At 53.0% G+C, this 13201-nt stretch overlaps 2 protein-coding genes across 2 annotated transcripts; one reads left to right on the top strand and one right to left on the bottom strand.

Moving 5' to 3' along the window:
- The first annotated feature begins 1295 nt into the window (after window positions 1-1295).
- On the top strand, window positions 1296-6958 carry GGS23DRAFT_577234 (ATP-binding cassette transporter). The gene is made up of 6 exons (XM_051516913.1): window positions 1296-2574; window positions 2633-2800; window positions 2859-3809; window positions 3863-4742; window positions 4813-5203; window positions 5277-6958. The coding sequence occupies exons 1-6, from the start codon at window positions 1814-1816 to the stop codon at window positions 6527-6529; spliced, it is 4404 nt and encodes a 1467-aa protein (XP_051369859.1). The 5' UTR covers window positions 1296-1813; the 3' UTR covers window positions 6530-6958.
- A 163-nt stretch (window positions 6959-7121) lies between these two features.
- GGS23DRAFT_577240 (cytochrome P450) lies at window positions 7122-9771 on the bottom strand. Its single transcript, XM_051516914.1, has 6 exons — window positions 9208-9771; window positions 8801-9078; window positions 8588-8744; window positions 8135-8452; window positions 8053-8082; window positions 7122-7983 (listed from the first exon to the last, which is right to left on the bottom strand). Exons 1-6 carry the CDS (start codon window positions 9543-9545, stop codon window positions 7437-7439), a joined length of 1668 nt encoding a protein of 555 aa, XP_051369860.1. The 5' UTR covers window positions 9546-9771; the 3' UTR covers window positions 7122-7436.
- Window positions 9772-13201: the final 3430 nt, after the last annotated feature.

Genomic DNA, 13201 nt, shown 5'->3' on the forward strand with positions numbered 1-13201 from the left:
GTAAAGTAGAGCTCGATTCGGCCCGCCACAGCGAGTATATAATGGCTAAGGCGAAGCGAGCGGGCATGCGTAGACGCACGTAGTCCCGCCGCCACCCAGGGCGCATCCGTGCCGGCTGGAGAAGCCCGCAGTTGAATTAAGCAACACTCGCATCAGCCCTGATCAGGACCAGGCCCGCCACCATCGGAGGCGTTTTCAGTGCACGCAGGCAACCCCGAACCTACTGATGATACCTATATGCAGGTATCACATTATCGGATCAGGCTGTTGGCCCGGCTGCTAACTAATTAGCGGCAAAACGTCTCGTGGCGGGCGCAGGCGGAGATCGTTGACGCTCCAGGTGCTGATCTGAACGCCGAGCTCGGCCGTAAAGGCTACTACCTACAACATGACAATAGCAGGAAATAACACGGGTTGTACGCGACGACCGATCCCCGGCTGTCGCGTTCGACGGCGTGCTTCGTAGCGCTACAGCCCCCGTTACGATTTCCCCGATATCCCCTTAAGCCTCGGGTTAAAGGGAGATTTGATCGCCTATTAATAGCACCTATATAATGGGTGATTTGCCCCTGTCGTTCAGGCGGCCCCGACGAGTGATCATCTAGTGAGTTAGGGTGTCTCATTAATATCCCGTGAGCCTGGTATCAAGCTCTAGAGAGCGGTAGGGGTTTACCTACAATTATTCCAGAGGGGGTGAGGGGTTATGGTCAAAGGAGGCCTTTTATCTGTGTTCCGCTGGTGACTCGTGGCGTAGGGCATTGGTTAGCTTACCAGCTAATATTACCTAGACAGAGTGTTGGTTATTTTCATTACTGACATGGCCTGTCTTATAGTGCATAACATGCTCATTGGGGTTTCGTTGACAAGTATTAATAGCCCCACCGTCGAACTACACAGGATCACCGTCGAGCTCCTCTGGGACATGATGGCCCGTAAAGGGCCAGTCTTATGTCGGCGATCATTACAACTAAGCTGTCCGGTCAAGCCAACAGGACCGATTACCAGAGAGGCAGACAAGAGCCTCGAGTGCGTGCTCTTCTTTCACTGCAAACGAGATCTGGGCATGTTCCGGTATTTCTACAATTCCACTCTAGGGGTGCTAATAGTTAGATACAACGGCAAACGCATTGTATTGGATGTTATTCTCGCAGCCTTTCTATGTACATATCACCAACTGACAGGAGGCCAGTTTGCCTACGTGCTTCCTACCACCCCCGTCCTTCCCCCTTCCTTCCCCCTTTAATTACCCAACACTGCAACTTCGCGTCTCCTGCGAAGAATTCGCATGACGACGCATCATGACATGGCAGACCTTTCCGCGGCCTCAAACGGCAGAAGCGTGGCCGTTGGCGCGACTGACTCGAATATGCCGAGATTATGTCCGTTACGGCCGCCCTTAACCCCGCTACATGTATCGTCGACAACCCCCTTTTCTTTGACATGTATATTTGCTGGCCAGTAAAGTCGCCGTCGCCTTATCATCAGTTATGTCCGCGCAGCGCTACCCGATCGAGCCTCTGAGATGGTGTGGCGAGTGCCTTCGATATGCCCGCTCCCGTCGGCCGTACCGCGCGCATCTCGGCCCTACCACCTCTGCTCGAACATGAGGGCCGCCAACCTTAAGGCGTTGGTGTCCCTGGTGCGGACTTTTCTTATATTCGCCTGCTCGTCTTACCGGCCATGGCCTCGGGCTGACTATTATCTGGCCGCACCACCTTATCAGCCGTCGGGACTAACCCGATCTTGCGTTTTCGGTCAAGTCGTTTCTTGAATACCTAGGTCAGGCTGACCTTGGCGCCCGCTTTCCGGAGTCATGGCCCACGTATCTGGGGCTGTCGGAGTCCTTAGCACTGGGATCCCCAAGCGCTCAGAGCCAGGACCGGAGGAAGTGGCCGACGGGCCGCAGCTGGACACGCCAGAGCCGATGGAGACAAGATATTCTACGGTTCAGGGACTCGCGCGCGAGTTCTCGCGCAACTCCGCCAGCGAGGGCAAACCCATCTTCGGCAGCGAGGATCCGGACTCCCCCCTGAATCCGCGCGGCGAACGGTTCAACGCGCATGCGTGGGCGAAGAACATCGCGAAGGTCGCGCACGAGAGCGGCCAGGGCTTCCGCCGGGTTGGGCTGTGCTTCCAGAACCTGAGCGTGTTCGGGTACGGCACGCCGACGGATTTCCAGAAGGATGTCGCCAATATCTGGATCGCCGTGCCGGGCATGATCCGCCGGCTCTTCTCCCACTCGGCGGGCCAGACCCGGATCGACATCCTGCGTCAGTTCAACGGGCTGATCCGCCCCGGCGAGATGTGCGTCGTCTTGGGCCCGCCGGGCTCCGGCTGCTCGACCTTCCTTAAGACTATCTCGGGCGATAGGAACGGCATATACGTCAACAAGGGCTCCTACTTCAACTATAACGGCATATCGGATAAGGAGATGCACAGCGCGCACAGGGGCGACGCCATCTACACGGCCGAGGTCGACGTTCATTTCCCAATGTTGACTGTTGGTCAGACGCTGTCTTTCGCAGCGCGCGCGCGTTGCCCCAAGGACCTACCCCAGGGCATCGATCGAGACCAGTATGTTTTCCCGCGTCAAATTTTCCCGTCCTTCTACAACTGACACGGGATGCGATAGCTATTGCGAGCATTTCCGAGACGTCGTCATGGCCATGTATGGGATTAGCCACACGATCCATACGAAGGTGGGGGATGAGTACACGCGAGGGGTCTCGGGGGGAGAGCGCAAACGTGTGACGATCGCCGAGGCGACGTTGTCGAATGCCCCGTTCCAATGCTGGGATAAGTACGTGATTGATGCCACGAGCTCTTCTTTCCTAGCCAACGCTGACTTCGACTCCCAGCTCGACACGAGGTCTTGACTCGGCCAACGCTGTTGAGTTCTGCAAGATCCTGAGACTCCAGTCGGAATTATTCGGCCAGGCGTGTGCCGTGTCGATGTATCAGGCTCCCCAGAGCGCCTACGACCTATTTGATAAAGCGATGGTTATTTACGAGGGCCATCAGATCTACTTTGGGCCGGCGTCCAAAGCAAAGGAATATTTCGTTAATCTCGGGTTTGAATGCCCAGAACGTCAGACGACGCCCGACTTCCTCACGTCGATGACATTCCCAGCAGAGCGTATCCCACGCTCCGATACCAACCCCCCGAGGACCCCCGAAGAGTTCGCAAGCGCTTGGCAGAACAGCCCCGAGTACAGGACCTTACACGATGAAATCGAGGAATATAAGCTGAAGCATCAGATCGACGGCCCCGACGCTGAGACCTTCCGACAGCTAAAGAAAGCCCACCAGTCCAAGGGTCAGCGTCTCAAGTCCCCATATACCCTAACGTATTACCAGCAAGTTCGTCTGTGCATGTGGCGCGGATGGGCGCGATTCAAGGCGGATCCGTGGCAGGCCATTGGGATGATGATCGGGAACACGATTATGGCGCTTATCATGTCATCCCTGTTCTACAACATGCAGCAGGACACGGCATCTTTCTACGGCCGCGCCGTCGTTCTCTTCATGGCGATCTTGTTCAACGCCTTCTCTTCCATCCTCGAGATCCTAACGCTCTATTTGCAGCGGCCTATCGTCGAGAAGCAGGCCCGCTACGCATTCTACCACCCGTCCGCCGAGTCGTACGCTTCTGTCTTGGTCGATCTCCCCATGAAGATCATCGGCGCCATTTCTTTCAATTTAGTATTCTACTTCATGACGAATCTGCATCGCACGCCGGGTAACTTTTTCTTTTACCTGCTGGTGGTATTCTTCATCATCATGGCCATGTCCGGTGTCTTTAGATCTCTGTAAGCCACCTTGACCTTAGAGGATAAAAGGGAATACTAACTGAAGATTTTAGGGCCTCGTTGTCGCGGACGGAACAGCAGGCCATGGTCCCCGCCTCCATTATGTTGCTCGCCCTGCTTATCTTCGCTGGATTCATTGTTCCCGTTGATTACATGTTGTCGTGGTGCCGGTGGATCAATTACCTGAACCCGGTGGCCTACGGCTATGAATCTCTGATGGTCAACGAGTATCACAACCGCAACTTCACCTGTTCGTCCTATATACCTAATTACCCTGGCCTCGATGCCGTTAACGTGGCTTGTAATGCCGTCGGAGCCGTCCCTGGCCAGAATTATGTGAACGGAGACTACTACATCAATACGGCATATAAGTATTACCACAGTCACAAGTGGCGCAATGTGGGGATCATCATCGCGATGATGGTTTTCAACCACATCGTCTACTTCGTTGCCAGCGAGTACGTCACGGCGAGGAAATCCAAGGGCGAGATCCTCGTCTTTCGCCGAGGCTTCGTTCCAAAGCACTCCACTAAGGGCGGCAGCGATGTGGAGAAATCTCTCACGGGGCCCGTCCACGCTGTCCTGGAGAAGCCGACCGAGTATGATTCCGGAAAGGAGGGCGCCTTTCAGGGCTCTACGAGCATCTTCCACTGGCGAAATGTGTGCTATGACATCAAGATCAAGGGGAAGCCCCGTCGCATCCTGGACAACGTCGACGGCTGGGTCAAACCCGGCACTCTCACGGCACTAATGGGCGTTTCTGGGGCCGGTAAAACTACTCTGCTGGATTGCTTGGCCGATCGCCGCGCTGGCGTCGGCGTTCTCACCGGTGAGATGTTGGTGGATGGCAAAATACGTGACGAGAGCTTCCAACGCAAAACCGGGTACGCTCAACAGCAAGACCTGCATCTCGAGACAAGTACCGTACGAGAGGTGAGTGCTCCCAGAAGCTAATCGCCCCCAGGATTTCCCAAAGGACCGGGAAGCTAACCCTGCTAAACAGGCTCTGAAATTTTCTGCTCTTCTTCGACAGCCCCACAATGTGCCGAGGGCAGAAAAGCTGGCCTATGTGGACGAAGTTATCAAGTTGCTTAACATGGAGGAGTACGCCGATGCCGTCGTCGGCGTGTTAGGTGAAGGGCTTAACGTAGAGCAGCGAAAACGCTTAACAATCGGGGTCGAATTAGCAGCTAAACCGCCGTTGTTATTATTCGTTGACGAGCCAACGTCGGGCCTCGATTCGCAGACCAGCTGGGCCGTCTTAGACTTGTTGGAAAAGCTGTCGAAGGCCGGCCAGTCTATCCTTTGCACGATCCATCAACCTTCCGCGATGCTTTTTCAACGCTTTGACCGTTTGCTTCTCTTAGCCGAAGGAGGGAAAACGGTCTATTTCGGTCAGTACTTGTGCAGCTTGTCGAAACCTTCCAACCACGTATCGAGAAATACTAATGCGTATTCGCGACGTAGGCGAGGTGGGCGAAAACTCCGAAACCCTCACCGGTTATTTCGAACGCAACGGCGCCAAACCGTGCCCGCCTGGCGAGAACCCGGCTGAGTGGATGCTAGAGGCTATCGGCGCCGCCCCCGGCAGCTTCTCCGAAACCGACTGGCATCAGACATGGCGTTCTAGCCCAGAGTACCAGGCCGTCCAGGAGGAACTAGCACGGCTTCGGGAGAAGGGAGATGGGCGGCCCTCCGTAGACGAGAAGCAAGACCCCGCCTCGTACCGCGAGTTTGCCGCGCCGCTCTGGGAGCAATTCATCGTCGTGACGCAGCGCATATTTGAGCAGTCCTGGAGAACACCTTCTTACATATACTCCAAGCTTGCTCTCTGCATTTTCACGAGCCTGTTTATCGGCCTGGTCTTCCTCAATGCGCCCCTAACTCGGCAGGGGCTCCAGAACCAGATGTTCGCCATATTCGAGCTGATGAGCATCGTCGGGCAGTTGGTGGACCAGCAGATGCCCAACTTCATCACGCAGCGCAACCTGTACGAAGTCCGCGAGCGACCCGCCAAGACGTACTCCTGGAAGGTCTTCATGGTCAGCCAGATCCTCTCCGAGATCCCCTGGAACTCGGTCGCCTCGGTTTTTATGTGGGCGCTGGTATATTACCCGGTGGGCTTCTATAAGAATGCGGAAGCGGCGGGGCAGGGCACGGAGAGGGGAGGGCTGATGTGGCTCTTGTTCTGGCAGTTCCTCCTCTGGGTGTCCACCTTTGCACACATGTGCGTCTCCTTCGCGGGGTCCGCCGACGAAGCCGGCAACACGTCAAATTTCCTCTTTGTTCTTATCTTCTTCTTCTGCGGTGTGTTGGCCTCGCCGGATCAGATGCCCCGTTTCTGGATTTTCCTCTACCGAGTCTCGCCGTTGTCGTACTGGGTCTCGGCGGTCATGGCGACCGGCCTGGCCAACGTCGACGTGACGTGCGCGCCGAACGAGTTCACGACGTTCGACCCCGTCGACGGCCAGACGTGCGGCCAGTACATGGAGCAGTACATTTCCACGTTCGGCGGCTACCTGCTGAACCCCAACTCGACGACTACGTGCAACTTCTGCACGATCAAGGACACCAACGTGTACCTGGAGCACATTAATTCCGAGTACGACACCAGGTGGCGCAACTTCGGTATTTTATGGGCGTACGTCGCCTTCAACGTCGCCGCCGCTATATTCCTCTACTGGCTCGCTCGGATGCCCAAGGGGAGAAAGCGAGTGTAGGTGAGAAGCGAAGGGCCTGATGTACGATTTAGCACACGATAACATACCTGCCCAGAAGATTGACGAGAGTAATTAGATAGCCTTCAGGTCGGATTTTCAACGGAGCAATACTACCAACACCCCTCATTCTCATTTCGCGGATTTAATCAGCCAGGGGGGAGCCAGGCACAACAGGGAGGAGATGCACAAACGGTGGTGACGCGCAAGAGATAGATAGACTCCCCTCAACGTAGATACAGATAAGACAAACGGCACGCTCCTAGGTGCAAATAGATATCATAAGCGGCACCTGGAAGAGCTGCTCGGGTTATCAAAGGAGAGATATGATCCCGTTCGCACCGAGAAACGCGGGCAAGATATGTGAATGTATTCGCGATGGATTTGTGGTAGTTGTTGTTTAGGTAGAAATATTTGAACCCGTGCGCTGAGAGGGCACGTCCAAGGTACATCGGATACCGTACCTGATGTACCTAATTGGTGGGCTTATGATTACGTAATACGGTCTTAAAAGGGGGCGGGGTAATAATGACGGAGCGATTACACATGAAGCCAATAGCCCCGCTTTCACATCTCCCCCGGTACAACGATTTAACGTGCTTGCAGGAGGTGTCATGCACATCGACTCGTATTGATGGTGTCTTGGGTATATATACGTACGCATCGGTGATGTGGCTATTTTACCGCCGTTATCTGAACGGGCGTACTCGTGTGTGGAAGCGCCTAAAATGGCAAATGAGGAGATCATGATATAAGTTCATAGGTTGGAATGACCGTATTATCTAACCCAGCTCTCTCAAGGCGCGGGGTCCTCACGCTACCGTTCCCGTGCATTCGCTCGCACCAGAGCGGTGTTCTAGCCCCCCCGGTCTGCGAGAATGGCAGTCTGTCTCCTCTTGACCCAGGTGGCTTATTTTGGAGTGAAGACAATATGCAGCGGGGGGACCCAGAGGGTCATCTTCTCCTTTTCCCCGGTCGCGAACGCGACCCCATCTTCTCCCGGCGCGAACACGATGTGGTATCGGAGCGCGATGCAACTTATTAGGATGCGAAGCTGCATCATAGCTAGCTGCTTGCCGACGCAGGCGTACGGGCCTCGCTGGAAAGAAATGTACGCGCTCTTGTCGGGCGAAAGCTTCTCCCATCTCTCGGGCACGAATTCGTCTGCCTTCTCGAAATAGCGAGGATCCCGCTGGACTGCCCAGGTAGGCACCGAGATGACGGTGTCCCCGGGTACGAACACCTCATCGATTTGGAGACCTTCCGGGGGTGTCTGCCGCAAGAAACCGATCGGAGTGGGGGGCCGAAGGCGTAAAGTCTCGTGGATTATGTAGTCCAGATACGGGACTGCCTTGGCCCTGTCGTAAGTCCACTCCTCGTAGCCCCCGGGGAATTCAGTTTCCATGAGATGTTGGATGATTTCATAGACACGGGGGTTCTTAGCCAAATAATAAAGCCTAGAGAGTATGCTTTCAGCAACGGGGTCGCGTGCAGGTGAGACGGGTGTTTACTCAGGGTGGACTAACGCATTTGTAAATGCACTTGCAACAGTGTCGCTTTGCCTTGGGTTAGTTTAGATAACCCAAAGACCAAGAGTCAGATACTAACCTTCCGGCCATGACGAGGATGCGAGAGTCCTCTTGCATCGCAGCCTCGGTCGGGGCACCTGTGTGGTCACGCTGCGCCTTGATAAGCCAAGACATCACGTCGTGAGGTTCGTAATCCTTATCGGCGGATATCGCTGAATCCAACGACCTTCGTTTGAGGTTAAGTTCCTCGCGACACCATCTCGCGAACTTGTCGAATTTCCCGGTGGCACCGGGGACTACCCTCAGCATGTTCATCAGCCACGGTATGGTAGTAAAGAGTCCTGCAATATCCAAAGCCTCGTGCAACCCGGCAACGGCAGGGTGCTCTTCGCCGGTCCTGTGATGCCACGTGTCGATCAGTCTCGACGTCGTTAAGACACGGGAAATAGCATGGAACGGGCTATTCAAGAGGCTTACGATGGATCGATAGCGTGAGTGCATACGAGTAACAGAGTGCCGGTGTTTAACTTACAGTAACATTTGAAAGTCTTTCGAGAATCCTATATCTCCCATGACATCGAAAGAATAAAACATGCCGTATTCGGTCATGTCAACCGGCTTGCCTGTTCCTATACGCGACAGGAGAAGGTCCACCTTAGCTTTCAAGCGGGTTTTATACGTACCCAGGGCTGAGATAGCTGTTACTTCGGGAAACATGCAGGGCGGGTTGTTTCACCGAACGTACCTCGAAATCCAAGCCCTCTATCCCAAGCCCTTCTTCGTAGCCTATGCTTCTCCTTATCGCGGACGCTCTGGACGGAGACCGCGTCGGGATCCCCCGAGTTCTGATCGTACCATGTAGCCTTCTTGCAGACGGATGACGAGCTATAGAGAAGGTTGATGGCCGATTCCCGAATCACGGAGAGTTCCCGTGGGCCGGTACGCACGAAGTCACCATAGCGCTGGTGCAACTTCTGGAGGTGTAGATGGTATTGCATGTTCGTACGTGCGGCTATAGTAAAACTTTTGCGTCCAGAATCAGCCCAGGAACAGGTAAGGATAGGAAGGGATTTCCAGGGCCTTGGTACGAGAAATGGTACATGTATTGGCACAGCGAAGAGTGATGGGTTCTCTCAATCATAAACCACATACTGATAAGCATTCGACAGTCGCGCGGCTGCCGGCCCTGGGAATTTTCTCAGGGGGTGGAAGAAGGCCCGGTATAGTAGCATGCTACCGTAGAAGCCTCCTAGGAAAGCCGCACCAGCCGCCCAGGTATGCAAGATTCCCTTTGTGACACTGAAGCTGGTCGATATCATGTAGCTCATGAAGAGAGACCCGACCAGACCCAGGTAGGCTAGCACCAATCCCCATCCGTAGTTGTCGACCTCAAATGGGCGAATCGTTTGGTGAAAGCACGCGCCTGTCAGGGCCGCGAAGCCCACCGTCACTCGCCACGACGACTCCAACACCGCACCTAGGCTTGTCATGGCAACGATACTCAGTAAGTTCGTAGAAAGGTGAAATCTCTTTCTTCGCCCGAGGAACCCGCCAGGGGAAGGAAAACGCAGAATTAGGATCTACTTTTCGCCTTACTAGGCGAGACCGTTCCTAGGACTAGGTAGGTATATGAATAGCCTTACTCAACCACGTAACACCCTCGACGAGAAATGTCCACAGATATCCCTCAGTACACAGGATAAGCCAACCCCGCCTTCCCCTGCGGTGCTCGGGATGTATTTCCACATCAAATACTCTCCGAAGATTACTCGGCGACTTATTCGCGCGGAAAAAAAGAGAGCGCATTTGATTGGTGTGGGTTTCCGTTTCGACAGCGAGGGGGTTCGATGCGTGGTGCTATTGGATGAGTTTTGTAGGACTTTCGCTCGCCTGGCGCATTTCTCGTTTGGCTTGATCATAATAGCAGAGCCATACAGTGATGATAGTTAAGACACGGCATGGATTGTGTTGCGCAAGAGGTAGGTAAAGTATCAACGATGATTTCACCCTTTGAAGAACGAGTTGCATTGACGTTGAGGCGCGAAAGCGTCGATATGAAAAGAAACGTCGAACCACTCTGCCACCTCGCGTAAAAAACAGGCCCTACGCGTACGAAAAAAAATGATAACAGTTCTAATGATATAACCGTTACCTAGCTTAAAGAAAGTGAAAAAATGTGAAAAGAAAGGATGGGTTTGTTCTCTTGGCCCAGACGATGGATGAAGCCCCAGTTGTTGTCAAGTTCGTAGATGCTTGAAGACCCCGATCTCGTTCTAACCTAAACAGTTCTATAATAAAAGTCGTCCCGGGCCGGGTAATGGAGTAAGGCGGTATTATCATTGGGCATTACAGTCGAGGTGTCGCAATGCTGCGCTCTCAGCCATGATCATTACGAGCGTTGAACATTCGGTAGAATGTGCGCGACCTGTAAATATATATAAATTCAGAACCCAGAACGAAAGACTTAAAAGAGAACCATTCCCATCTTGCTATTATCTATCCATTCGTCCTAAAAGGTAAGCTGAATGAGAGGATCGTTCAATCGCCGTTAGACTCGTTATATCGTATGGGGTTCGTGGTCCTTCCATTCAGAAAAGCTAACTGGCGCGGCCACGGCGTCCTCGTGGGATTTTCAGAAATTGCTCCGCTAGGAATGGCACCAGCTATTTTGCAGAAGGATCCGTATCGCGTCTTACTTCGAACGTCGCCACGGATGGGTTAGGGGTGGCTTCACGACGCCCAAGGTATTGGAACAAGAACACAAGTCAATGACGCGGCAGGGTAGTGACAGGCACGACGGTCCGGGCTGGCGTTAACTAGAAACTTCCGACCAACCGTTAGATTGGGGCTGAAACGAGTAGGTACATCAAATTGCTTCTATTTTGCGCCCCTTATCAGATCGAGTTGATGGCTCTACCGTCACCTCATGCCCCTTACCTTGTTTGGAGCTTTAGCATTACTCTTGAGCGATACCTGGTGCTTACGTCAAGAGGTTAAAGTGCTTATATTTTCCCGTATCTTCATCATATATTATTAGTCCTTGGCCTGTGGTGAAGGCCGTTTTAAGCGTTTCGTTGCCACCTGCATTCTGGGCAGACTGTTGGCTATCATATAGGAAGAGCGTAGGGGGGCTGGAACCGCGACTAAAGAAAGACCACGGCTTCCAATAGCTACCCTAGGTGTCGATTAACTACTAATGGTAGTTATTTAGATGGTGGTGGTCCGTAGCTGGGTGGCCTCTGAAAAAGAGGGGTGGTTAGCTTATCAACATTATTTTCCGACGTTAGAGCAGAACCTTCTTGGTTAATAATGTCGCAGACAGCCATGTCACCATTAGGCAGCATTTACAACTAGTTTCTAAGCTTTGCCACTAAGATTAAGGAATGAAAGTCGTGTACATCGATTGCCGTGAAAGTCTATGGGTTTGCGGGTGGTGAATGAATCGATTATTCCGTGCTTTTCATGGTGCTCCAGTGTCTCGAGTTGCCTCTCCCACACAATCTCCCGTAGCAGATTACTGGGATTATCGCCTTATGGAGACTGGGAGAAATATAAGCGAACGCATTTGACTCTTTGATCAAAGATGGCTGGATGGCGGTGCAGCCATCGCCGACACTAACAGGTTCGGGTCACGTATAAAAACAACCTTCGTTATATGCCTACCTGTCTAAATCGGAAATATGATATATTGATTAAATTATGTCACTGCGAAGAATATATGCCCGTATGGGTTGAGATGAGGGTTTGTCAAGATTCATAGATCCGGAAACGATTATGCCGCTCTACTAGTTCATTATAAGCACTCGTTGGGCAAGACGGACGTCTTTGACAATCTTATGTTCCTGTTCACCCCCCGTCTTCGGTCCAAATCGAACCGTGTTCCAAATCAAAATCGAGTCTCGTTGCGTAGGAGGAAGTCTAGTTTGCCCGAGAGTTTGGACCATCAATTGGTCCGGCGAGACTTCACTTGGTGTAATATCTGCGCCAGTAAAGGAGTACAGGAATGGCAATGGTTTCTCTACACTAGACTTGGTTTATTTCGTTACGTCTGGATTTTGGCTGCTCGTTCTCCTTGCACTAAATAGATGCCGTCCTACTCCGATGAACGCCGGGCCATCTCCCGCAACAACCAAGTGAGTCTCGGTTTGGATGGGTCAAAACTACGAAGGTATTCTCCCTATTCACGCTCAAAGACATCGTGCTTCAGTATCTACCAGCAGAGAGACTAGGACGAGCTATCTGCCGGGAATCATAAACTACGCCGGTTAACCGTATGTTTTCGAAGTGGTATCCTGCGTAATCCTTAGTATTATGTAAGAGGCACTGGCATTCTATGGAGACCCGATGAGCGGTTCCTCTGATACGTCGTTTTACGCTATTACTCAGCCACATCGTCTTGGACACAAGGATTAATAGGGATTTTGCGGATGATCAAATGACCCCGGGGACGTCCTAGTCCCTGAAGCTGATCTGCCCCTTACGCGCCTATATATCAATATATTACTCCGAATAGCAAGGAGGGATAGCCGACTCCGAAGATAATTCCACCGATATAATAACTCCTGCTGGTCTTGTAGCAACTGATCTATCCGCCAGAGAAGGACATACGTCGGACCGATAGGACGTCCGTGTGCCATCCGACATCCGATTCTACTCCGATAGATAGCATCCTTCTCGTAATTCATGCCGGTGTCTGTGTGTCAGCTGGTAGCTGTGTGGCTGGCGGCTGGCGGATCGTGAGACAGCGTTAGCGTGTCTAGCTAAATCTAGACCTTACAGCTGTCTGTCGGCTGTCGCTAGGCTACCGGCTTACTTGGACCCCTGCTGAAACTCCTGAACCCCTTAAACGATGAGATCTACTATAATCCTACGACAAGGACTACAGTGTCTTCTCCGGTGTTGGCGAATCCTACCAGGAGGGTCGAGCGAATTAACCGCTTTCTCGCATCGTTAAATCACGCCAATCGGATTTCGAGCTGGTTCGATTGTCCGTACAAACGAGCTACGCAGGAGCGAGACGGTAGAAGTAGAATTGTCTGCTTGGCCGCGTCTAAACCACGATCACGCCGCGCCGCGAGGCAACACGCGCCCGTCCTCGAGCTCATGCAACGTGTTCGACGCGATTTCTCTGGGCGGGAAATTCCTG

Source organism: Durotheca rogersii, assembly GCF_024521655.1.
Source record: "Durotheca rogersii strain YMJ 92031201 chromosome Unknown GGS23scaffold_19, whole genome shotgun sequence".
Taxonomy (NCBI): domain Eukaryota; kingdom Fungi; phylum Ascomycota; class Sordariomycetes; order Xylariales; family Xylariaceae; genus Durotheca; species Durotheca rogersii.